The 27,996-nt window shown below is 39.0% G+C and overlaps 1 protein-coding gene across 2 annotated transcripts; it reads left to right on the top strand.

Annotated features, from left to right (window-relative positions):
- Window positions 1–13,485: 13,485 nt before the first annotated feature.
- Window positions 13,486–27,662, top strand: LOC120462631 (uncharacterized). Of its 2 annotated transcripts, none has more exons than XM_039651230.2 (9): window positions 13,486–13,621; window positions 16,013–16,064; window positions 16,363–16,809; window positions 16,892–16,929; window positions 18,012–18,104; window positions 18,223–18,382; window positions 18,465–18,532; window positions 18,620–18,715; window positions 25,720–27,662. In XM_039651230.2, exons 2-9 carry the CDS (start codon window positions 16,013–16,015, stop codon window positions 25,969–25,971), a joined length of 1,206 nt encoding a protein of 401 aa, XP_039507164.2. In that variant the 5' UTR covers window positions 13,486–13,621; the 3' UTR covers window positions 25,972–27,662. The 2 variants fall into 2 exon arrangements, with proteins under 2 accessions (XP_039507164.2, XP_039507163.2); XM_039651229.2 differs by having other exon boundaries at window positions 13,487–13,621; window positions 18,462–18,532.
- The last annotated feature ends 334 nt before the right edge of the window (window positions 27,663–27,996 follow it).

Below are 27,996 nucleotides of genomic sequence, written 5' to 3' on the forward strand. Positions count from 1 at the left end.
TTTACTCATGTGTATTTTGGTGACATTTAAGTTGTGACTTGATAAGATACTGATGGGACATTGATGTACTGTAGGGATTTTCATGTTTTTCTGTGTTATTTTTACTAGTAGCTAAGGTGATTGAATGCTGTATTTCAGTGTTTTACTTTTTTACAGTTTTTTCTTTGTGTGTGTATATTTTAACAAAGACCCTTCATATAGCCCATGAGTTTGTTTTTTTCTTTTTTCTTTTAGAAAAAAAATTATTCTTTACCGAGGTCTTCTAGTGTTGGCAAAATGAGGCTTCCTGAAGCACTGAGACCTCACAGCCCATTGCTTCACCCATTACTCGAAGCTTCATTCAACATTGCTCACTAGTGACACCTAGCGACTGTACAAAGAACTAACAGACAAATGAATTCCTCCTGAACCAATGACCTGAGCCCCCAATAAAAATACCTGAGCAGACGTTTGTACATTGCCTACAGGGTATAAAATAAAATATGTATCTTTCTCTGTCTGAATTTACTTGTGCAGAGACAACTGTCACACACACACACAGTTCATTAATTATTCATAAAATGTTTAGATAGTGACAGTATTACACAGTGTTGAGTGCAGTGATTGGAGCGAGTTTAATAAAGCACAGAATAGTCTGGGGTGGGAAATGTTAAGAATTGTTTCTGGTGTGTTTTGTGCCGTGAACTGTTAGTAGTTTGAGTGTAGTGACTGGGGATATAGAGGAGCAAACTGCAAAACTGCAGATTGGGGTGGGTGAAGGAAGGATTTCAATAGATTTTTATTGAGAAACAAAAAATGTTTCAAGTGTGTTGGGGTTTATACAATTCCTCTTTTTGGACAAAACCTCTCCAGCCTTGGAAAAGATCCTTTCACAAGGAACAGAGGATGCTGGGAAACATAAAAATGCCAGTTGCTATAAATGAGGATACAGATGCTTCTGTTGAGCCCAGACGTTGAAGATCTCCTCTTTCTTGATGGATCCATTACCAGGGCAAACAAATCCAAAACAAAAAGCAGTCCAGTCCAGATGCAAAAATTCAAAGCAATCAAAATAATGTGATCTAATTAATATAACTATTAATAACAATATAGACCATTTCACAAGATGTAAACAACACTGGTCCAGAAACACTTCCTGTTTCAGTTTGTAACTGTTTTCTTTATTTCACATGTAAAGAACACATCTTAACGATGTTTGTTTAACTTTTTGATTCAGTTCTAAATGTTCTGTTGGTTGTATTTTATCCCAGCTTTTATGTAGTGTTAAAAAACTGAAACAGGAAGTGCTTCTGGACCAGTGTTGTTTACATCTTGTGAAATGGTCTATACTATAATTAACCTGATATAGTGTAATAATATACAACCCTAACACATATGACGCAATTACAACAATGCCAATGAGATTTCTCTGTCTCTGACACTACCACACCTGCTACTGCTACTCCTCCAACACCCAGAAGGTGGCGCCAGTTTCAAACCCCATTAACCCGGAAGCGACACTCAATCAATCAATTCTGTCTAAACTCTAAACCGAGCTGGGTCAAACCTCTGAAATGTGCCGACGCCTCGGATTGACATCTTCTCCAGGCTAGATGAAGCAAAAAATGTGGTGTCTTTTAGTCAATTTCAATTTTTATTAAGCAATCGTCAGAGTAGTTTAATACTGTGTAAATTGTCTTAAGTAGTATGTTTATTTCTATAATGATCGTTTTATGTTTATGTGTGTCGTAACTTTGATGTATGTAAACTCAGCTGCTTATCTTGGCCAGAACACTCCCGTAAAAGAGATTTTAATCTCACTGAGTCTTCCTTCCTGCAAATAAAGGGTTAGACAAACAACGGCAAGAAACAGAGTGGAAACAACCAATTTTAGTATTATCAGATTTACTTTTAATTCTCTTATTTTTAGAGTGAGAAATACTATAGCACATAATTCATCAAAACCATTTAGTTTGTGCTACGTTTTATACACATGTCCCTTCCTGATGTATCAAATCATCACTTTAAATATTGGTCCAGATCACTATAGCTCTTAAAGATGAGTAATTAATGATGCACTTTATGATCATGTTCAGAGTCGAAAGGAAAGTGCTCAGATAGTTAATGTTGTGATTGGTAATTCTTTATAATTTGCTGTAGGCTAATTTCCTTTTGATAGTAAAAAAAAATATTGTTGGTTTAACTTAAAAAAATGAAGTAACCTGGCTTAATCATCCGAAACTTTAAATATTATGTTATCCGAACTACATAAATTATTTAAAGGGCACCTATTATGCCCCTTTTTACAAGATGTAATATTGGTCTCAGGTTTCCCCAGAATGTATTTGTGAAGTTTCAGCTCAAAATACCCCACAGTTAATTTATTATAACCATTTGAAAATGTCATTTTGGGGCCTGTTTAAAAATGAGCTGTTTCGTGTGTATACCACCTCAAATGAGCTGCATATCCCCGCCCTGCCTTTGGATGAGGGCGTAACTTGATACCTATGGCAGTCGGTACTGAGAGAGTGAGAGAAACCGCTGTTTTGAATGTCATTCAGCGTACGTTTGAATCGGAATATATAAATAGTAAGAAGAGACTCCGGCAGAATAAACACAAATGAGAATGGACCAGTACGTCTCGGTATGGTTATCTGATACATATGAACTTGTAGAGTTGTAATTGCGTCCCATTTGCAATTATGGATGTGGAACACACACACACACAGAGACACACACAAACACTGACGCTGGCGCAATTTTTTGAAACTACAAACACATTCTGTGATAAAGTTTGCTACGTACAAGCGAATTTACATTTATGCGAGGGAGCTGTGGCGTCATGTTTACTTGTCATACGGGTGCTTCTGTGGCAAATGTGAGGAGATGGCTAACTTACAGAACAACAACATATATGCAGTTTTTAAAGAGCCCCTATCATGGATTTTTGAAAATGACTGTTCATATGGTGTGGAATATAGCTCTAAGGGAATGAAAACATCCTGCAAAGATTGATATCTGAAAGTGCACTGTATATAAAGTTATTGTCTTTCAAAAGTGAGAGTCGACTCTGAGTCTATGAAATGAATTGTTTTTGAGACGAGTCATTAGCTGGTTCGTCGTGACGTAGAGACATACTGGCCGCATCCAGTTACTGCACGCGCAGACGGAAGTGTAAACTTGAAGTCGACACATTCAAATACTTCATCATAGCATCATGTCGAGAAGACGCTGTGCTCTACAATGCAAAGATAGTTCAGCCACTACGAGCATGTGAAGAATCGGTGGTTAGAGTTTATATTTGCAACGATACCACAACAGTATTGTCCGGTTGTGTTCTCATCATTTTAATTAACTGTTCAAAAACATAAATGAATTCAAATGTGGATTCGCAATCGATTGTTCCTGAAGGAGGGCTCAGTAACTTACTTACCCAGTGTATGGATCAGCTTCCTCCTTCGAATCACAACCTGTAAGTATTATTAATAATTGTTGCTTTTATGGGTTTGTAGCGTCGGGCGCGAGGAGGGAAGATGCAATAAGTATGTGTGTGCATATGTGTGTGCGTAAGTTACGCTCAGCGCAGCTTCTAGGTCTCCAATGTCTATTTTTTTTTAAATATGTGAAATGTTTGTCGCTGTTATTGGAGTTGTCATAAAGAATAGATCGTCTCGTAGTACTGCAGTGCTTTATCAATATGTTTATGCGTTATGCTAACAAACAATAACTGACTGGGTCTGTCATCTGACCAATCACCGCCGATTAGCGTCACGCAAAGGAGTGGTTTGGAAAAATGAGTCGTTGTACGAATGGTGAGCAAATCAGTTAAAATAAATGCATATTATAAGACAAATAAAGTTTTTTTTCTAATTGCATGGCATGCATGTTAAACTGTTTTTGGGAACTCCTAAAACAAAAATAGGAACATTTCAAATGCTATGATAGGGGCTCTTTAATACAATATCTTTATAAAATATATATATTTATAAACGTGTATACACTATACAAACAAGGTTTAAATTATATACAGTACACAGACATCCTACGACGACAACAACTTTAGACGCATTTGTTGTTGAATTGGCTTCCATAGACATCGACTGAAAAGACTATTTGCTCAAAAATCATAAACTACACTTACTGTTATTGGATGTGACGGTGGATCGCAAACAGTAGACGACGATCCACACTTGAGGATTAACTTTTAAGCCACAACAACAGGATTAACCCACGAGTCCACGACAGAACGTTTATGTTTCCAAGAGACATTACCGGCTGTTGTTGAAACAACGGAGGATGGTGTACAGATCACCGAGGGCGGGGTCTAGGCCACAACCACACTGTCAATCAAACCCCTTTCTCACTTTCTACGTCACAAAGAGCTAAATCTCAGAACAGCTCGTTCTGAGATAAATGATGAAATGATTTATTGAGATAAACACTGGGTGGATTTTTATCTTTCTAGGGTGGTTTTGCTCACACACTGCCAACACACATTTATGTTCAAACACCATGTAAAAGTGAATTTTCCATAATAGGTGCCCTTTAAGTTGATTTGACAAAAAGAAATAACGTTGTGATTATAAATCAGGAAAATATATTTTTTTACAATATATTGATTACCAAATAAAGAAATATCTCAGTCCCAACTTTGCTATAAGTTCCTCTGGTTTCCGTATTAGCAGGTGAAACTTCCTGTTATAATTGTGATGATTATGTCTTACAGCTTATGAAAAACCCCAAAATCTCAGAAAATTAGAATATTACATGCAGAAATGTTGGCCCTCTGAAAGTATAATCATGCATATGTATATAGTTATATATACTATTAGTTTCACCTTTTAATTTGAATTACTGAAATACATGAACTTTTGCATGATATTCACATTTTTCGAGTTTCACCCGTATAGTGTAGAATTACTCATTACTTTCTGACCGTTATTCTAAAGAAGGAAGAGCCTACATTCATTTTTATATATAACATGAAAATTACAGCAGTACAGCATATTCATATTTTCCTATCAGAGGACTGGTCGTGTTATTACAGTGCGCAGACTCGATGAGCCTTTCATTCAGCATGCATTGTTGCATATATTTTCATCCGCATTGAGACGAGTTTGTTTAGGAAAAATTCATCAATCCCCCAGACACATGTGTTTGTCCATAATAACATGTAAAGAGGGATTCGACTTCTGTTTGAACAAGTACTTGTTGCATGTCGCAATGAACGGCTCACTTCCATCAGTGTGAATTCTGATGTTGATCCTGAGCTTTTAAAAGAAACCGGAGCTTAAAATCACTGCGACTGATTGTTCTGTGTAAATAGCAGTGAGCCGGCTGTGTATTTTTGGATTGTCAGGAGTGGGATGGGTGGAAAACCGAGGCCTGGTGTAAACAAGTGTAATGCTACCTGGGACTCCGGGGAACATTAAATCATCTTAAAGTGAAAGTTCACCTTCAGAGTTAACATACGCTAACACTTCATTTCAATGCTCTGCTGACTATAAACCGCATGTCGACTACTAATACCTGACAGTCTACACTGTAAAAATGAATATGCTTTTTGCTAATCAATAGAATTGTGGCAACAGATTACAAGCAATATTAATTAAATTAAAAAAATTAGAATTGAGTAATAATTAATCAAATTATTCCTTAAATGTTAACCATTTAAACCAAGTTTACACCAAAAAAATAAAATTCTGAATAACAGACAGACGTCAAAGATTACATAAGGACGCTTTATTTTATATTGCCGACATTGAAGACACCTGAAGGAGAAAACCGTCATTTTAAAACAAACACTGATCACCATAATGGTGACTTCAGTTTATGTTTTTTGGTTGTTGTTGTTGTAAGTTTTACTCATTTTAAATGGTTGACTTTTAAGGAACTCATTTGATTAATTATTACTCAATTCAAATTTATTACATTTGCTTGTAATCTGTTGCCACAATTTTTTTAATTAGATAAAGCATATTCATTTTACAGTGTACTGATCCTCAGATGAGAGTTAGCTGACATGAACTTGCAAAGTTACTTAGTTTCGTAGATAGTACAAATATAGGAAGAACGTGTAAGTGATCATTTGTGCATCATTTACTCCAAACCAAAGTCCTTTTAAGACAAGTCATTTTTCCCAACGGGTTAAGATATCGTGCAAAAGTTAATTTATTTCAGTAAATCAACTTAAAAGGTGAAACTAATATATTATATAGACTCGTTACGTGCAACGTGAGATATTTCAAGCGTTTATTTGTTCATTTTGAAGGCTCACCGCTTATGTAACGACTCTATATAATATATTAGTTTCACCTTTTAAGTTGAACTGCTGAAATAAATGAACATTTGCATGATGTTATTATTATTATTTTTGAGTTTCACATGCTCTTATCTTTTATTTCTGTTGTTAAATTTCATATTTGAAATCACCAATGAAATTTTGTAAGAATACCCTGACCACTTATTTCCATTAAATGAAAATGAAAGTGGAATGTGTCTAAGATTATAAAAAACACAACATGTTTAGTCTGTCAGAACCTACGTAAAACGTGTGTTGTTATTTTGTAGCTTGACAGACACGGTTTCAGGCTGTTCTTCAGAAATGCACCTTGAATGGATGGATGTGCATTCGTGACGTGTGACACATTCATGTGCGGTGAGTCTCAGGGGTTTCATTAGTTCAGTCTCCGAACACCTGTCCACAGAGACACAAGAGCATACAGGCTTTTGAATTCAGACACGGGCGTCTTAATGAGCCATTTTTCAGGTCATGTCCTCATTCACTTCGGTTATGAATTACCTGCATTCAATGCATTGTTATATATGACTGAGCATTTTCATTCATTTCATTCAAAGCACTTTCAGTGTTTGCTGTCTTCCCGTCATGGAAAATATGTCACATTAATCTGGATAACTACCATTTTAAAGTACGGTGGTGGCCCAAAGTGGCCTGTAACATCTGACATCTACACCCTTTATTTGAATACTAATAATGAGATGAAACATGACAAATTGTTGTCCAGACTGTCATACAATGATATTATTAACTAAAAGCAAGAGAGAACCAAGCAAATATGAATAACTAATTGTGTTGTAGTCAATGTTTGCTTTTTCCTGTCAGCCTTTTCTTTGCATAGTAAAATAAAACCTGTAGCTTGCCAATTAGCTCAATTTAGTTTAATGTTTCATTCTTACCTCATATTTAAAATATTAAACAAATATTTTCCTTATATTTTGATGGTTTAATCAAACTCTGAAAACAAACATCCCCTCCAGACATCATCACTTTTGGATACTACTGTATACTTAAATTACTATAAATTATACCACTATGTCATAAAACACACACACAAACACACTGTAAAAAAAAATGTATACCTTGGCATCTTGAGGGTCTATTTTTTACCTGATCTAAAAATATTTAACAGAAAAAAGTTTTTAGTTCATATCCTTAAGCTAATAATACATTTATTTTATTCCATTTATTAGTAAGTATATTCCTGCGGCTCAGACAGAGAAACATGAGGTCTTTTCCTAGGAAATGTATGAATCTTGAATGCAAAGTACAGTAAGTCACTTTGCATAAAAATGTATGAAAATTAAATAATTGTTAATTGTGATTATACATTTATACTAGTTTTTGATTTATTTAATGAGCACGCTGCACGAATGAAATTAAATGGAAAGTTATTTGCCTGTGTCTTGGACATGGCCATGCGATTTGATTATGTTTCACTGCCGTTTAACAACATGCATTTGTCTGGAAGTGCAGTGCAGTAATTATGAAAATGAGCTGCGATGCAAACCCCTGCCTGCGAATGGAAATGCAAAGCCACATATTTGAGAGCTAAATTTTAGATGACAGAAACATACTATATTTTCTTACCACAAATCAAGGGCTTATTTCAGGTCATTTCAAACAAAAAGAAAAATTCTTATGTTGATCTTTAAAGTTTTAATAGTTATTTCTGGAATATTTAGGAATGACTTTTAAAATCTTTGCTATTTTTCAAACAATTGGGTCAAGTACTAAGTTTAAATGACAGAGGGTTGGGTAAGCTGTGCCATAATTCACTTATGTTGTCCTGGTCAAGGAAAAATTAATAAATAAACACACTTCGTTTAATTTTGGATGATCAACTAATCTACGACAAAGTAATGCCCACATTCTACCAGAAAGTCTTTACAAAAAAAATCTGGTTACACTTAATTTCAATGGGCAACTTTAGACATTCTACTGACTATAAATAACTTGAACTGCATATCAAGTTATTCTACAAACCTCAACGCTAACCTAACAGTCTACTAATACTCGTTTACACTGGAGGTCTTGATGCCCAATTCTGATTTGTTGCCTATCTGGGTTTTTTTCTTTAATTGTGACCCATATCAGAGTCATATATTTACACTTGACTCGCATCTGTTTAATGGGTTCTTCTTGCACAAATGGACATGTTGGACACTCTGCTGTTGGACACTCTCGTCATTAAACCGCGGAGACGTTGCCTAACTGTGCGTTCACACCAGGGGCAAATAGTGAGTCAAATTCACACCTACCACGTCTAGTTATTCGCTTGAATACTTTGAATCCATTCGCGCGCATCAAGAGCAAAATTTACGCGTGTAAAAATAAAAGTTTGAAGCAAAATTTACGCGTCACGCACGTCAGAATCGAAACTCGTTGGCGGCCATCTTTTTTATGTTGATCGAGCATTCATCGAGATAGTCACCTCTCTGTATTTACTCTGGAAAGCACAACACCGGCGTGAGGATCATCGTCGCCGTATTTGTGTACACATACGCCGTATTCGTACCGTATTTGTGGATGACGGCCGCGGTCAGCGGTAACTTCCGGCTTGTCACGCGCCCAGTTTGATGACCTGTTGTCGCGCATTGGAGCGAGGATCACCCTCGCCCTCATCCATCTAATCTGTCATTTATTTTTGTTTTGATGATAAATAGAGCCAGCCTCCAAAAGTTATTAACCTGTCCTGTGATTTTTTTTCTCTCTCACGTCCAGACATGAACTTATGCACATGTAATTTGGTTGTCTTTACATTATAATAATAATTCATATAATCTAGAGATGGAATAAATAACATTCAATACAAAATGAACGTATATTAAAATAAAGTTTTAAGTGGTAAAATATTTGCTTTGTTGTGCATTAGAACCACACCAGGCATTTAGTCATATTACAAAATAATTTATTGAAGCATCCAGATCCTTCACCACGTGAGCAAGCAGCTAGGCTCCTGATTGGTTGACGCCAAAGTTCAGATTTTTCAACTCGGGCGGCAGGCGTGAATTCGCGTCAAACAAGGCCTGAAAGGCCTGAAACCGATTTCGAAATATCCAAATGCATACGTTTTTTTTTCCTGTTTACACTGTCATAGAACACCTCCGATCTGTTTCACATGTGAGCAAAACATTGGATTTGGGTCACATTTCACTGACAGTGTAAACGAGGCCTAATACTCTATTGTTAATTTACTTTTAGTTAGTACATTGTCTAAAGTGGACCAAGTTTTACCAGATATTTATAGAAGCATACTTCTGTCAGGACCAATATTGTTAAATATAATTGGCAATTGCATACAATTTGGATTGGCGGTAGGATTCTGTTCTGGGCAAGAATTCCCTGCACATCCATGAGGCCCACCATGAATAAGAGCAGGAGAGCAGCGATAACCCCACTAGGGGTTAACAGAACAGAACCAACATGAATGTATTGCAGATATCATTAATTCAAGATTTTAATGTACAACATGATTCCCAACTCAGTTACTGGGATTTTCACACACAACCATTTCTAGGGTTTACAACAAATGGTGTGAAAAGGGAAAAACATCCAGTTATGCGGCAGTCCTGTGGGCGGAAATGCCTTGTTGATGCGAGAGGTCAGAGGAGAATGGGCCGACTGATTCAAGCTGATAGAAGAGCAACTTTGACTGAAATAACCACTCGTTACAACCGAGGTATGCAGCAAAACACAACACACACACAACCTTGAGGCGGATGGGCTACAACAGCAGAAGACCCCACCGGGTACCACTCATCTCCACTACAAATAGGAAAAAGAGGCGACAATTTGCAAGAGCTCACCAAAATTGGACAGTTGAAGACTGTAAAAATGTTGCCTGGTCTGATGAGTCTGGATTTCTGTTGAGACATTCAGATGGTAGAGTCAGAATTTGGCGTAAACAGAATGAGAACATGGATCATCATGCCTTGTTCCCACTGTGCAGGCTGGTGGTGGTGGTGTAATGGTGTGGGGGATGTTTTCTTGGCACACTTTAGGCCCCTTAGTGCCAATTGGGCATCGTTTAAATGCCACCCCCAACCTGAGCATTGTTTCTGACCATGTCCATCCCTTTATGGCCACCATGTCCCCATCCTCTGATGGCTACTTCCAGCAGGACAATGCCACAAAGCTCGAATCATTTCAAATTGGTTTCTTGAACATGACAATGAGTTGACTGTACTAAAATGGCCCCCACAGTCACCAGATCTCAACCCAATAGAGCACCTACATATCTATTATTTGAATTCACATGTCTGTGTTACTATACCACGATACTCAATATGTTGTCCCATGGTGAGTCATTTTTTCCCAGTTGCACCTACACAAAATTTGAGGGTTCCCCCACCTACCAAATCCCACTTTAACCACTGCTTTTGAGGACAAAGTAATTTTTACACCTATGGATTGAACATATGATGCCCTGCGTTTTCGTGGGTTTGTGTTTTCGAGGTTTGTGCAGAGATAACGGATAATCGTTTTCACCTTTGAACCTGTTTCAGGGAGTGCGTTCTCGAGACACCAGGCACTGTTATTTTCCTCTCACGTTATTTCAACACATTCTCATCCTTTAGCATCATATAGAACGCTATATGACAAAACGGCGAAATACTACGCACATGGCACCCGTTATCGTTAATATAACATGCGCTGTGATGGGTAGGTTTAGGTGTGGGGTAGGGTAGGGTAGTCTCATATTAACGCTAAAGGATTTATGACGCCTTGGGTTCGTGTGTTATATTAACGATAAAGGGTGCCATGTGCGTAGTATAGCGCCGTTTTGTCATATAGCGTCACCTACAGGGGTTGGACAATGAAACTGAAACACTGGCCAATGTTGGAGGTTTCACATCTATATGCCTGGCGGCCAATCTTCAGAGTGAAGCACGGGTGGATCAGTGATGGTTTGAGCTCCAATATCATGACAATCCTGATTGTATTTGATGGACACGACACTGCCGAGGACTACCAAACCCTTCTGAAGGAGCATGAGCACCTGATGCTCAAACCGTGTATCAGCATGATCATGCACCAACACACACAGCAAGACTTGTGACAGAAGGGTTTGATGAAGATGAAAGTGACGTTGAACATCTCCCATGGTCTGACAGTCACCAGATCAAAATATTATTGAGGTGTTTTGGAGGAGCGAGTCCACCAGCATCATATAGTGACCTGGACACTGTTCTGGAAGAGGAACGGCTCATAATCCCTCTGGTCACTGTGAAGGACTTCTATCTGTCAATTGGTGCTGTATTTGGATGCAAAATGAGGCCCTCACCATACTAACAAATTTTGTGTAGTAAAACCAGGTGTTTCAGTTTTTTTGTCCAACCCCTGTATATGACGCTAAAGGATGAGAACGGGCTGGTTATTTCTCCTGGTTTGTTGTTATTGTCTTATTTATTTTGTAAAGTTTTCAATAAATGGTTTTCTTTTAACACTCAACGTGGCGAGTGTTTTTGTTCGTTATTATAATTATTGTAGCTAAATGTCACTGCGCTTCAGCACGGATGCCGTAGGGGTTGGGGTGCCACTTTTTCGTTGTTGAGAACTATATGTTTTCTCTTGTTTTTGACTAGTATGGGAGTCAGTTTAGTATCTGTAATTTTGTTTAAATGTTTTTCTTTAGTAGGACAATACTGTACGTTTTCTCTAAAAAAGTAGACTCAATTTCGTTTGTTATTTTTGACTTTGACCCAACCCTGAAATTTATTTGCTTCCTTTTGATATCTTGTGCTTATCGTATTAATATGAACAACTTGTATAAAAAAGAAAGAAAGAAAGAAAGAAAGCAAGAAGTCCAACCAAGAAGTCCTGGTGTAAAGACATTATTTATGTTATTGACCCGGATCCTATGGGACATAACCTAAATTGTGCGGATGAGAGGCCGGAGAGCGTTAAGAGATATTCTGTTAGATCGGTGTCGTGTTAGCTGCCCATAAGTTAGCTAATAGCTAAAGATCTTCACAATGGAAGTGAATTAATCAAGACTATCTTTAGCTGGACAAAAAGCCTAAACAATCTGTTACGGTAATTTCTATTATCACTGTAAAACTGCTTTGAAACAATCCATACTGTTAAAAGTGCTTAAAGGAGACATGACTTAAGTACGAGAAAATCCTAGAAATCCATGTTTGTCATCTGAGCGCCCACAATCCCTCTGTGTCTCAATCTAGTGCATTTTTGTGATACACACCACTACAAAGGGGTAATTGTCCGGGAAAAGTCTTGGTTTCACCTGCTGAAATCAACTTCAAAGTCCGTCTTACATTTTTGTGACATGCCACAGATCCACTCCTCTCAGCCTGTCCCAAATACAGATCTCAGACTCACAGAGTTAATGTTACTACTGAACAAAGAGCTGGAAACTGCACTTGGAGATTCATTTCAGTTTCTTTGATTCAAATGATGGTAATTTGGGGGTAGCATTGCTGAAGCTGGAATTTTTTGGAGTATTGTAAAAAGTTTGTATATATCGTTGTTAGATGTGTGGATGATGGTTACAATCCATTTGGTTTACTTATTACACCTTAAAATATACATTTATTCCATAATTTCATTGGTTCTCCTGGCTTGAGTGGACCAGATACTTGTCTGAAGTAACTTTAACACCGGACCCAGAATGAATAATTGAATAAAGTCGTCATTTTAGAGTTTTTTCTCTGCACAACAAGTTTAGTCGTCGTTTGATAAACTTTTGGTTGAGCCACTGTAGTCACTCTGACTATTTTAACAATGATTTTACTAACTTTACTAACTAGAACTAAAGACGGGTTCAAACGTCTGAGACAAATCCTAAAAGATTCCTCTAAACATATGTTTTTGTTAAAAAAACACTTTATTCTTATTAAGGAATTCTTATGTAGACATATTTTATATCGGTCTACAAAACGTATTTCAAGCGGTTAAACCACGCCGTGTTTTTTAAGATCCTAAGAAACAAATATAACTTTTGACTGGTTCTGTATTATATTATACTATTTAACCAAGTTAAAGATTATTGTTAATATAATCAAAAGACCATAAAATCAATTCAGACATTCGAGATGTTGAACTCAAAACTGTGCGTAACTAATATTTGTATAAAGAGGTGAATGCATCGTTTGAGTAATGACACACCCCCTCATCCTAGTATAAGCACAAGCTCACCAGACCAATCCAGACCAGTTTCCACTAATTAGGAAACCTTCCCTCTGATGTCATCGGGCCGGAGGAGCACATAGCAACAGAGAGAGAGGGAGAGAGAGGGGAAGAGGATCATATTGGCACACTTAACTTCATCCACAGCTGTTAACAACTCCAGTCTAATTCGTGCTTTCCCACTGTCCAGTGAAGGTAAGCACATTTCCAAATATACCGTATCCGATGTTCTGCAGTGTAGATCTAGTGTGGATGCAGATTTAGGTGTAGGTGGATGTGGAGATGCTGGTGCGTACTGAAGGTCAACAGGTGTTTTCATGAGTCAAGACATTGTACATACTGAGTAACTAACTACAATCCTACATACGACGGATGAATCATATTATAGGATTAAGTGGATGAGGTTGAGAAATATTATTTCTCTTAAGTTTATTTTATGTTCAGGGTTAGTGCTTAGTTTACCCAGTTATTGTAATTACTATAATAAGTACATAAAGGGATAAAGTTCTGCTGTAAATGTAGGCTGAGATTTCTTGCTTTTTTTCTGAGAATGAGATGAAAACTTATTTTATCTTTCTTAACTTAAAACTTAACTTATCTTTCAATGAGATGAAAGATTATTTTAATTCCTTCTATGTAAAGCACTTTGAATTACCATTGTTTATGAAGTGTGCTATATAAATAAACTTGCCTTGCCTTTACAAGTAAGAAGTACAGGATGTTTATATACTGTATATTCAGCCACACTGAAAAAAAAAAATCAAAGTTGTAAATCAAAGATTATTGGTTACTAAGAAAATTGTTAGTAAATCCTATGGCCAATTTTTTATTATGCATTTCTCTGACACTGGTTAAACTTTAAGGTGACGTAGTTACATTAAGTACTGAGTAATATTAACTAACTACAGGTACTTACTATAGAGTTAAAGGTAGGATTTAGTCTAGGGTTAGTTGCTTGTAATTATGCATAATGTACATGTAGTAACGTGTAACTGCGTCACTTTTAACTAAAGTGTTACTGCCACTTATATCCAAAGCAACTTACAAAACAGAGCCCATAATATTGTAAATACACACTGCCAGGTTTATTAGACAACTAACGTTAGATGAGGAGAAAGTAGAGGAGAAATGCAGACAGATGTTTGATGTCTGTGGGATAGAAAGAGAAACTCCTAATTTGGTGGAACCGATGTTTTTCACACAAGACATGGTTTCCAGGGCAGTTTCCTGACGGGGTTGTTCAATGTCTCGCGGGGAACTGAGTAACAAGCGGTGCTTTGCACTTACACCCGGGGGATTCGCCCAGAACAAACAAGTTGTTAATTGTGTGAGGGCAAGCGGCCTCGATGCAAGGGAACGTTTGTGACTGTGAACCCGTGTGTGTTTGGCAGAGACACTGAACCCTGGATTACGATTCCTGTGATGTAACATTGAAGAGATATCACACACGAGATGCTGTGTGTTTCATATTCAAATACTGTATGCGCTTGTGGAAACTGAATCACTGCGTATCTGTTTCGGCTTAGTCAAACCAAACTGTATTCAGACACCTTCAACGTTTTTCTCATATTATCTCAGTTTATTTGCTGTGGTTTAGGAAGCAGAGCAGAACTCAGTGGATATTTGACTGGTTTTGTCCGTCCTTCTGTTCGACTCTCACACATGAGTTCTGTTGAATATCTGTCAGATGTTAAATTTAACTACACAATTAGATAATACCAGTTTAGCTCAACCAGTGACCAAGCAATGCTTCATGTTGGTCAGTGTGTGTGTAAAAAGAGCATTAGCGATTACAGTAAACACACTGAAGAAAACATGATCAGCTCAAAGTGGAGGAATCATTTCTGGTCCCGTATTTGTATAAATGTTACTGGTAGTCACTGTATGAGGAATTATTGTATATAGTATAGTATAGTATACACTCTTAGAAGAAATGGTTCTATTTAGAACCAGAAATGGTTCCATCCCCCGCTTCATATATGGAACTCCAAAATGGTTCTATATGGAACCATTTTTTTTTGGTAAAAGGTTCTATTGGCCAAGTATGGAACCCCATGGTTCTATATAGAACCCAGAGGAACCCTTTTTTTAAGAGTGTATGGAACATTTTAGGGGTTCCAAATACGTAGCGCTGATAGAACCTTTTCTTCTAAGAGTGTAGTATAATATGCCACAGTTTATTTTGCTCTCCTCACTCACATAAATGAACTATAGTGTCCTGCACACACTAGTGAAAAATAGCAAAAATTATATCTGGTGTCTGACTCATTTTTGGTTTGACTGTATAAGAATAAAAGGACATGGTCCATTGCACATCAAAGCAGAAGGTTGTGCACCGAAGTTAACCATGTTCCACACCGACAATTATCACAGGCCACGTTTGCATAGCTCTCGGTGAAATCTTTCTCGAACGTCATGGATGCAAACCAGGCAAAGGGAATTTTTTGATACTAATACTCGCCATGCTTTTCGTTGGTTGCGGGACTCATTAAACATGTCCAATGAATTTCATTGAATCATCCAAAAAAATCCATAAACATAACAAAGTTCATGACCAAATAACAAACATATTTTCATGCCTTTCAGATGGCGTTGGGGGAAATCGAGAAAAGCAAGAATGTGAAGTCTTCGAAAACAGGTTTGTTATTATACCATTTCATCATGTTGATGCATGTCAATAGATATTTTATGTGGTTTGATTTGTGGTTAATTAATGGTTTTATTTAACATGCCGCTGGAAATCAGTACTACTCACAACACAATCTTTATGAAGCAGGGAATTTCTGTGTAAATCCTACAAAAAAATGCTTTAATAATTTTATTAGAATTTAATTCTGCTCGTGATTCTAGTGTTCATGTTTTTACAAGTTACATTTAACCACATGCAAATCCAGTCAATTCTCAATAGTGCTGTCCTTCATCTGTTTGTCCAACAGGCTTCCTGTTTTTTCTCTTATTGCAAATGAGTCTGCTCTCAAAAGTGTGGCCAGTAGACACTTCCCCAACCGTACAAGACACTTCCCCAACCGTACAAGACACTTCCCCAACCATACAAGACACTTCCCCAACCGTACAAGACACTTCCCCAACCGTACAAGACACTTCCCCAACCATACAAGACACAACCACAACTGTACAAGACACTTCCCCAACTGTACAAGACACTTCCCCAACCGTACAAGACACTTCCAAAACTCTACTGTCTGGCAGTACCGAAACGACAACTGTAACTCATTCAATGCATCCCGAAAGCTTGAGCTCAACCACTTCAACAGGCCAGATGTCCGCTGTGGCCACAGCAGGCTCTACACTTAGCAACACACAGAGCATGTCTTATGTCAGTAATGCTGTTTCCTCAATGGGCAGTACTAATATGAACAAAGGTATCCTTTATTTCCGTCAAATTTACGTTGTTTTTCATGTTTGGTTGCAATGTTTAACTTGTTTATTTGTCAATGTTTTCAGATAATTCAACATCAGAAACATCAGGAAATTACTCTATGGTGAGTGCTGGGCATAAAATGCCTAAGATACACTTTATAAAAAAGTGCCCATATTATGCTATTTTAAAGGCTTCTAATCTCATATGCATCCAAGGTAAAAAAAAACACTCTCATAATCTCCACTGCAGCATCAGCTCTTTCTCACAGTGTCTGAAACGCTCCAATAAAGATGCAATCTCTCAAAACCCCGCCTCTCTGAGAGCTGTTCAGAAACCAAACGCTCATTATCATATCTGAACCTCAGCTCTTGATACACAGTGATACGAACAGTAACTATGGGGTGGGTTTTACCGTATCAATCTCTCAAAGCAAAAAAAGTGGATTTGCTTTGTCAGCAGAAAACACCGTCTTCTACATTTACATTTTGAGCGACATCCAAAGCGACTTACAATTGCTATTTATGTCAGAGGTCGCACGCCTCTGGAGCAACTAGGGGTTTTGCTCAGGGAGCTGTCTCACAGTGGATTCGAACCCGTGTCTCTCGCACCAAAGGCATGTGTCTTATCCACTGAGCTATCACCACCCCATGTCTTCTAAACATGAACAACAAGAACCAAACTCTCCAGTCTCAAATACACTACAGTGTTTGAGGGCGGAGCTAAGAGATGCTGTTCAGCCAATCAGGACTATATACTGGCATTATGCAAATGTGTTTCAAACCTACGTGTGTTCAGCAGAAGAGAGACTAGATTTACTGACGACTCATTCTTTTGGGAGACAAAAACTCCATGTTTGAAACATCTTTGAACAGAGCTTTCACATTCACAAACAGCTGCTCTATTACACTCTACATAAAAGGCAATATCCCAAAAAAACATAATAGGTGCACTTTAAACTTATTTAACTAATGCATATTAAAATTTGAATTAATCGTTTTATACAGTGCAATTATTGTGAAACACGATTCAGAATTGCACTTTTTTTTAAATACCTGCCTGTAATTATATCTACAATTAGACTGTTGACCATCCCTTTACCCTTTACCCACCTGACCTGTCCTAGCCTACCTATATCCCACTTCAATAGCAGCTTAAATGCTTAAAATATAAAACTTTAATTGTAACTTTGTTCCCCCTAAAAAGATATCCTGTCCAGTATTTGATTGCACTACAGATTGTTACGCCCAGCTCATGAATGCGACGATGACTTCCTGCCCATCCAGCAATTTCTGTGAGGTCAGTCCACCGTGCGGCAGAAGTAAAACCTCCAGTGGAAATTAAATAATGATGCGAATCATGTGCTCATGAACTTGAAATGATTTAAAGAGTTACACCTTGCTCTGTTGTGCTTCAGATAATGACTCAGAACACAAGTTACTCTGTCAAGTGCAGTGCCTCATGTGGTGTGTCCTGTGGGAACTCGACTCTCACTAATTGCTCTTGGAAATGTTGCAACACAACCAGTTGCCTCGACGACGCTCTGCTTGGCTTGACCAGTTCACTCAGTACGACAGGTACGACCTCAAACTCTGTCCAATTATCTCAGATATATGGTCGCATTTGAATATTGACTGTTTTATTACATGCCTTCAGTAGCTACAACAACATCCACTACCACTAGAACAACCACAAAGACTATGGCTCCATCCACCCAAGCAAACAATGTAAGACCACACAGCCATTTATCACTGTAGGGTACAAATAAACATTGTCTGCCAGTTTCTGACTTTTGATTTCTTTATTTCCAAAAGGGCAAGAAGTGTCATAGTATCAAGTGTGATGGGGCAGCGTGTTACAAATCCATCACTACCAGCATGCTGTGTCCCGTTGGTCAGGATTACTGCATGGTAAATCTTAATCATCTTTTCTTTTTATTAGATTAGATTTAATGTTTCCCCACCCTCTTGTCTATTAGAGCTAATGGACGATTTTAATAATCATTGAGAATAAACTAAAAAAAAAGTTAAATAACCATGTTTTGTTTAGTTTGGCTAAAAGGAAATAACACTTCACATAGAAAATTGATTATCATTTTTTATATATATATCAAGTGAAAATTCTACTTTCACATTATAGCTAATTGAGCTTTTCTTAATGTTGAAATTAAAGGCGTTGTTCACTTTAAATAAAAGGCAAAAAGGCAATCATTTGAGCTTATAAAACTTAAACTTTGTTGTTGTTTTTTTTTTAAATGAGCGATCGTTTCACTTGATAAGACCCTTATTTATCGTCTGGAATCGTACTGAGAGACTGCACTTTACCCCAACTCTCTCCGGGGGGACTGGTCTGGGGGGTATGGATAGACAATAGAGAAAAGGAGACAGAAATATGAAGAGCGGCAGAGACGAGAGAGTGGAGAGAAAAAAGAAAAAAAAAATCTTGGTCCGGTTCCCACAATACACTGTTATCTGGTCCTCAACCAGCTGGGTGATCATCTCCGCAGTGCCTGGCGGTGGTGCCCGATAGCCCTTTGTAGATACGGGCAGACGGCAGAAGTCCGACTTCTGGTATCGGCCTGGTTCTTATGCTGTCGGACTGCCCATTGCTGATGGATGTGAGCTGAGTCCCAGACCTTCTCTTTAAACCAGTGGTCAACAGCTGGTACCACCAATGGCTCACCTGACCAGGTGACCATATTAAACTCACTGACACACCTAGAAGTTTGAAGAACGACTTCCACAATCTTGAAATAAACTGGGGACCTTGTTCGGAAATGATATCTTCAGGTAGGCCATAGTTTCTGAAGACTTGGTGGAAAAGGGCCTCGGCTGTTCCAAATGCTGTGGGTAGTCCCCTTATTGGGACAAGGTTACAGGCCTTAGAGAATAGATCTACTACCATTAAAATGGGAAGGATCCGGACTGATGGTGATGAAATCTACTCCCAGGTTTAGAAGCTGTCCCTCCAGCAGGTATCTTTGAGATTTAGAGATGGCACAAATGGGACATCCTTCTACCAAACGACGAACTTCCTGAGACATAAATGGCCACCAGAAGCGATTGCGGATGAGTGAAAAGGTTTTCTTGAATGCCTGAGTGACCAAAGCCCAAGGATGAGTGAATTGAGTCCATGAGGGTTAGGCGGAGAGAGGATGACACATAGAGCTTTTTCTCAGGAACTCTCAGTGGAGCAGATTTAGACTGAGGGTCCTTGGCGATTTGTTTCTCAAGGGACCATTGGATCTTGGAGTTGATGATGATTATCGGAGGAGGGACCGTCGGAGAATCTAGAGAATGCCTCCGAAAGAGAGCGTATGTCTTCACAATCTTCGAAAGTTGAATCTGGAGAAGAATAATGGCCAATCCTGACGAGGGTTCAGATGTTGCGCTTCACGTTGTACTCCAGATTGCGGTAATTACATCAAATGGGGTACTTCTCTCCCTCCAACCAATGGCGCCACTCATCTAAGGCTAGTTTGTTGGCAATGTCATAATTTTGGAGAAGAAGACACATGGATGAAGTTTCACTTAGACAAAACCACACCTACTCCAGAGGCTGATGTGCAACTTCTACGATGAAAGGATGTTCTGGATCAGGGTGAACGATCGTGAGTGTGGTGGTGAATGCTGTTTTCAGCAGTTGGAAGGTGGTTGTGCCTGCTGCTATCCAGAACAGAGGGTTGAGCTTATTGCAGAGTTAAGGCCAATTTATACTTCTGCGTCGAGGGTACGCCGTAGTGTACGGCGTTGGCTTCACACGTAGGCGACGCCGTTGTGAGCATTTATACTTCTGCGTTCAGGTATTGGTTGCTCTGCAGTACTGCTCCGAAACGCTAGGAGGCGGCGGAGGGTTTTAATGTTCCACTGTGTTTAGATTCCTCGCGGCTAGGTTAATCGCGGCAATCACCGATCTTGCGGTCCGCGTCGTCGCGACGTGTAGTTACATTTTTGAAGAGGTGCGCGTCAGGCAACGCGGAAGGGTACGGGGTATGGGACGCGTCTGTGCGTATGCTACGCCGTACCTACTGCGCGCACCCGACGCAGAAGTATAAATTGGCCTTTAGAGGTTAATGGAGAGGCAATTTGGCTGAAGTTGGATATTCAAGTTGGTGAATCTGAGGAAGCGTTATAGTTCTGCCAGAACGACTCGGGAGGCAAAATTTGGTGTAGGCCCCGTCGGTAGCTCGCAATCCGAGGGTATGGAATCAAGCATTTCCTGCCTGAAGACGAAGGCAGGGGTGCAGTCGACCCCCTGGGAGGTATGGGAAGGAACCATCCTGATGATGGTGGGGAGGATGGAGGTGAATGTAGGCATCAGCATCTGCGAACTCAGACATGTGTAAGTACCGATCTTTTATACTACAAGTATTAGAACTCCATTGGATACATGTGAAGGTAATAAGAAAGGTAACAATTGTCATCCCGGCAGAACTTACGTTATTGCTTTAATATCTTTTACTGTGGAAGGATTGGGCCCATTTCTAACCTCCCCTGGTCCATTGGCACTCCGTCTGCACCGATGATAAATACAAGGAACTGAATAGAGGGTCGATGAAATTCAGGCTTCTCAAGTTTGAAGTAGAGGATGTTTTCCCGAAGCTTTAACGTGGAGATGATGGTCAGTCTTGTTCCGGGAGTTGATCAGGATGTCAGTGATGTAGATCATCAGGAAGCAATGGTACTCTTGAAAAACCTCATTCATAAATCCCTGGAATACAGAGAGTTGGCTGGCCTGTACAGCATTACCCTATTACTTGATGTGCCCAGTGGGTTTTATTATCTAAGTGAGGTTGTACGCGCTACACAGGTCCAGCTTGATGAAGATCGTGGACCCCCGAAGACGTTGGAGGGCTGCAGGAACCAGGAACCAGGAGGAACCAGGTATCAGTGGCTGAGTATTCGATAATCAATACATGGTCGCAAGCCTCTGGAAGTGGCAGGGAGGGTAGAAGGGCAGATATAGCCCTTGCAAAGAGCCTTTTCTACATACTCCCCCATGGCTTCTGTTCTGGAATAGAAAAGTGGATAGATTCTACCTTTGGGTAATGGTGCACCTGGCTGGCAATCGGAGATCAGTCCCCTGATTGATGAGGTGGTAGTTAAGCCTCCTGAAACGTCTGGTACTCGGCTGGAATGACCATCTTACTCTCACTTTAAGGAGTCTCCCCCATGATGGCATTGAGAGGTACAATGTGCAACCACGCAGGTTTTAGGGACTTTTTGGGAAGCTGAAGACAGTCAAGGAAGACAGTCTCACTCTAGGCCAAAACCTTACCAGTGGTACAAGATATTTAAGGAGATTTAAACTTAAGCTAATTGCGTCCAAGCGAGCCCTCCAGAACCAGCAACGAGATCTCCTCTACATGAGTACAATGTGGAGAGTGAGGTGTGGTGAGGGATGATGCCTTGACCAAAGGGCAGGGGATTTCTGGATGTTGAGTTGATGGAGGAGTTGTTCATAGATGAAGTTTCCTATGGAACCAGAGTCAACAAGGGCATTTTCAGCCGATCAGAATCCACCTGACATTAAAGAGCTTGAACATTTAAAGCTACAGGTGAAAAATAAATCTGTGTGAAGTTGTCTTCCCCTCTAAGAGTCTGTCTGTATGAGGAGGTTGATCAGATAAGTGGGGGCTTGCCCGGGATAGCATTGCCAATGTATTCTGAAACGTTTTTGTATGGTGAATGTCATTAAGGTCTTATGCTACGTTCACACCGGACGTGAATCGCGCCTGACGCGTCTAGTTTGACGCTTGACCACTTTGTGTTAATTCGCGTGTCAAGAGCGAAACTGGCGCGCGTAAAAACAAAAGTTTGAAGCGAAATTTACGCGCGTCAGAATCGAAATCCATTGGCGGTCATTGTTTTTATGTCGACCGAGCATTCATCAAGAGAGTTACCGCTCTGTATTTACTCTGGAGAGCAGAACAGCGGCGTGGGGATCATCGTCGCCGTATATTTGTGTCCACCGGACCCTTCAGAGCCGAACCGTTTGGCGAGTTTCACCATTTGCTCTTTCCAGGAGCTGCGCTGGATGACGGCCGCTGTCAGCGGTACTTCCGCCTGTCCCGCGCCCAGTTTGATGACATGTTGTCCCGCATCGGAGCGAGGATCACCCTCACCCTCATCCATCTAATCTAGTTGTCATTTATTTTTGTTTTGATGATAAATAGAGCCAGCCATCAAAAGTTATTAACCTGTCCTGTGATCAAACGTGTGAATGCACAAATGGCACTAACTGAATCATTCGCGCGTAACGCGCTTAACGCGCCAGGCGCTCAATTCGTGCAAACTTGACACGCGAATGAGGCGTATTTGCGTCTTCCGCGCCTCGCTCCACGCCTCATTCGCGCCGCAGGAATTTTTCACGCGCGTAAAGCGTCTTTGCATTGACTTAACATTGAAATCATTCGCGCCTGACGTGCTATTCGCGTCCGGTGTGAACGTAGCATTAAGCATGTTTTAAAGAGCACCCATTATGCTTTTCTCCATGTTCATTGGTCTTTAGTGTGTAATGTTGATGTTTGAGCGTGATAAAGCTCTGCAAAACTCCAGTGTTTCTCAACTCCTGAAACGCCACCATTTTAGTCTTGAGTTTCTTCCTGGAATGAACATTTCACAATATTCCTCATTTAAACAATTAATATCCAAAATAAAGGGGCGGAGACTGGTTGAGTTAGTTAGTAAGTAGTGTGTTGAAAATGGCGGTTATGGTAAGGGGCGGGATATCCCAAAACTTACTCGAAGCGCTTGACCAATCACAACGCACTGATCCAGTCGACCAATCAGAGCACAATGTGCTTTTCAGAAGGAGGGGCTTCATAGAGACAGGAACTAAACAGAGCGCCACTGACAGACTGGGAAGAGACGAGCCGCAACAATGGAAATTATGGGGAAAATAATCACCATTCAATCATCTAAACCTTTTGTTGTAGAGCCCAAAATAACATGCAGGCTCTGTAAAAGGCATAATAGGTCCACTTTAATGCCGAGTTCAGACTGCATGATTTTCAAAGTAGTCGGGTCGCTGTTCTTTTCACAGTGCATGACTATCTTGGCCAGCATTCAGTCACTGCTGTGTTCACACTATATGCTGCTTCTATATGCTGCTTCTATATGCTGATGACTCTGCACTGTTGGTCCCTGGGAATGATGTTAGCCTGATCGAGAAGACGCTAGGTAACGAATTAAACTGTGTTAGCAGGTGGCTTGTAGACAACAGACTTTCAATACATCTGGGTAAAACTGAGTCCATTTTATTTGGAACTAAAAGGAAGTTGTCTAGAACAAATGTACTCAGGGTCACATGCAATGGCACCGAAATAGTATCACAGAAAAGTGTTACTTATTTGGGGTTAACTATGGAGCAATCCTTAACTGGTAAATCTATTGCTGACAAAATATTATCTAAGTGTGCTGGTAGATTAAAATTCCTGTATCGCAAAACAAGGCATTTAGACTTTTACATCAAGAAATTGCTGGTTGTATCATTGATTCAATGTCATCTTGATTACGCTTGTTCTGCTTGGTACTGTGGACTATCAGTAAAACTTAAAAACAGTCTGCAAGTGTTACAAAATAATGCTATCCGTTACCTGTTAAATGCACCTCCCCGGACTCATATTGGTAAAGATGCTTTTAAAAGGGTAGGTCTGCTACCAGTATACATCAGAGTGGAGCAGTTAAAGCTGAATCTCATGTATAAAGTCATCAATGGTTCTGCGCCTAAATATTTAAACTCCCATGTAATAATGGTAAATTCCCAGCATAATCATAACACTAGGGCCAGTGTACAGTCTTGTAAAGTGCCCAGTGTTAATTCTGCAGCCAAAAGTTCTTTTTTTTACACAGGAATAAAATTGTGGAATGATTTACCGCTTTCACTCAAAACTGTAAATACTAGAGGGGCTTTTAGATATCAAGTTAAGGCTTATTTATGGATTAGAGTAGCCTATCTTCTTAATTAGAGTTGACTGATTATTCTTGTGCTCAATGTTTTATTTTTGTCTTATAATAGTTACATGTTTGTATGTCTTTTTTTTAACACCAAGGACCATGTTGGAAATAAGTGTTTACACTTTATCATGTTATCCTTTGGATTATGGTTGTCTGTCCAATCCATAATAAATCAAATCAAATCAAAAAATCACACTGGACGATTGATCGGTGACAGAAGGTTTCACACTGCATGACTTTAGAAAAATCGCCGACAGACTCTGTCTAGCACGCTGCGCGCAAATTACGTTTCACAACAAACACACGTGAGATGTGAAAAGGAAACAACGCGACACCACACGTGCAAGATCGGAGTTCTCGCGTGAGACTTTTTTTTTTTCCTACCCGGTTGTGGTACAGCTGGTGAAACGAGTGCTCCTGCCAAATTTCTACTAATTTTTTTTCCATTTATTGTATCCAAATAGACCGAGAAGAAGCTTTTTTTTCGGAAACAATGCCATATCATGTTGATATGTGATCTATAACTCCTCCCCGAACTCCCCGCTGCTCTGTATCTTGCTCTCTCACTGGCTGCCGGTGATCGCCGATGTAGTTTTCAGTCAAAACACTTTTCACACAGCAGGATTTTGAATCGCCGACAGGTCCAGATATTTAGCATGCCAAATATCTCACGGGCGTCGGCGACTCGTCGGTGATTCTCTCAGTTCGCGTCTTTGCTCATTCACACTGTGTGATTGTCACTCGCGTGAACGAGCGCCGATTTGCCTGTGATTTCGGGCATTTGTCGGCGATTTCTCAAAACCTGTCGGCGAGCCAAAATCGTGGCTAAAATCATGCAGTCTGAACTCAATTTTAATTTCGTGTTGACTTTAAACCATGTGATATTCAGTTAAAGGATCAGCTCTGATGCTAAATGCATGTTTAATTGAAACATAATCATTGTCTATTTTTTTTAGCTAAAAAAGACAACATCTGGCAGCGTCGAGAGCTGGCATGCAGGTTGCAGTGAGGATTGCAGAAAGATGACGGTTTGTTCAACCTCCGTTACTACCTGCTACTTGGAATGCTGCAATGCCACTTCGACCGCCTCGTGCCTCAAGCTGACCGGTGACGTGAACATGCCCAGCTCTGCCACCAGGGGTCCTCACTCTCCCGCGCTGCTGATCGCCTCTCTACTGCTCTTCTGGATACTGAGAGTCTTCACTTGAGTGCAACAAAGTCACATTTACAGGCAATCCAAGAAAACGTAGAAAGTGTATGTTTGTTTTAAAGCTGTTTGTACTTCTTTTACTGTCCCTTTTACATTATTTGTGTTATAAGCATGTGTGTGTGTGTGTGTGTGTGTCTACAAGATCCGTGTGAAAAGCAGAATGTGTGCATGTGTATATATTTGTATAGATGACAAATAAGCTTTACGTGGGTATCCATAGAGAGTTCTGTCAAGTGGGAGTGTGCCTGTTGTTGGATTCTTTATTTCACTGAAATCAGCCACCAAGGAATATATATTTACACTGAAGCAACAAATATGAGGTTTGCTTATCCGTGCATACCGATCGTTACTCAGTTGTGCATGTTATTAATTCTTGCTCTCTTTTTTGGCATTAAAATTCAAAACTCCATACAAAAACCAGAGAATGGTAAACCTAACCTTTTCCGTTTAAGGGCATTTCCTTCAACCCTACACTACACACAACACATACTACACCATTACAGTGCATACTACACTACATACTACACTATTACAGTGCATACTACACTTCATACAACACATACTACACCATTATAGTGCATACTACACTACATATTACACTATTACAGTGCATATAACAACTACACAGCATACTGCACAATTACAGTGCATACTATGCTACATATAACACATACTACACCATTACAGTGGATGCTACACTGCATACTACTACATTAATACAGTTAATACTACAGTACATACAGTACTACACAGTGCATACTACACTATTACAGTGTATACTACACTACATACAACACTTACTACACCATTACAGTGGATACTACCCTGCATACAGTAATAAACTATTACAGTGGATACCACACTACATACTACACTGTTACAGTGCATACTATATATTTCAAAACACCGAAGAAAAATCATTACAGAAAGGACCCTATTTTTTTTACAAACTTCTCTCAGAGTGTATGTATTTATGTATGTAAGTATACATTTTATTGTTGTCAATCATGTCTTTATTTGAAGCATATTTCTCTTACTCATATTTTGTTTTGTCAGTAGTACACAGGTGTTGTGCATTCTAATATATAAAAAATAATCCAAAGAATTTCCTTAGTATGCTTAGATAATCCAATTTCTTTTACAAATTATATAAAATAACAAATTGATTGTTCAAACTAGGCAGATTTCACATTGCAAAATAATAGTTATGTATAAACCAGTTAACGCCAAACAAATGAATTACGCACTTTATACATAAATGGAAATTAGACTATGTAAAATATTTATAATGCATTTATAATATTGGATATATAAAAAGCCTGTGGGTAAAACCCATCCTTGTTAACATAAAGCTTTATTTTTTCAGAGAAATGTGTTTATTAAATGCAAGTGTACAGATCTAAATGCATAGTTATGCTTATTTTATTAAATTACATGTGATATCATAACTTTGCTGGATAACACTAATGTACTAACAATATAATAAACGTCATGATATAGATTTTGACAGCTCGGTTGATAAAGGGTTGCAATGATTTTTATTTCTTTGTACTGCTTATATAGGAAAACAAACAAATACTGATATATTTATAGTAACATGATATGATAACCAGCTTCATATTAACACAAGCAATTGATCTTATTAAACTGCTTTTGAAATGTATTAATAAATGCTTTATCTTCTCAGCACCCAGCCTAGCATTTTTTGTTGTTGTTGTACAGTTTCTTGCGCTTTACATTGTCCAAAAAAAAATACTTCTTCTTTTTTAAACTGCTGTATTGGATCAACCAAACCAGTCTATATTAAATCTGTATTAGTATAAAGTTTTGGGAATTTAGTATTCACATTAATGAAAGACTGAGAGGAGACATACGTATTCAACACTCAGATATGGGTAAAAATTATTAAAGTGCACACTACTGTACATACAACATACAACATACAGTGCATACTACACTAAAAACAACACATACTACACTATTACAGTGCATACTACACTAAAAACAACACATACTACACTAT

This window comes from Pimephales promelas, chromosome 12 (genome assembly GCF_988280905.1).
Source record: "Pimephales promelas chromosome 12, fPimPro1.hap1.1, whole genome shotgun sequence".
Taxonomy (NCBI): Eukaryota; Metazoa; Chordata; class Actinopteri; order Cypriniformes; family Leuciscidae; genus Pimephales; species Pimephales promelas.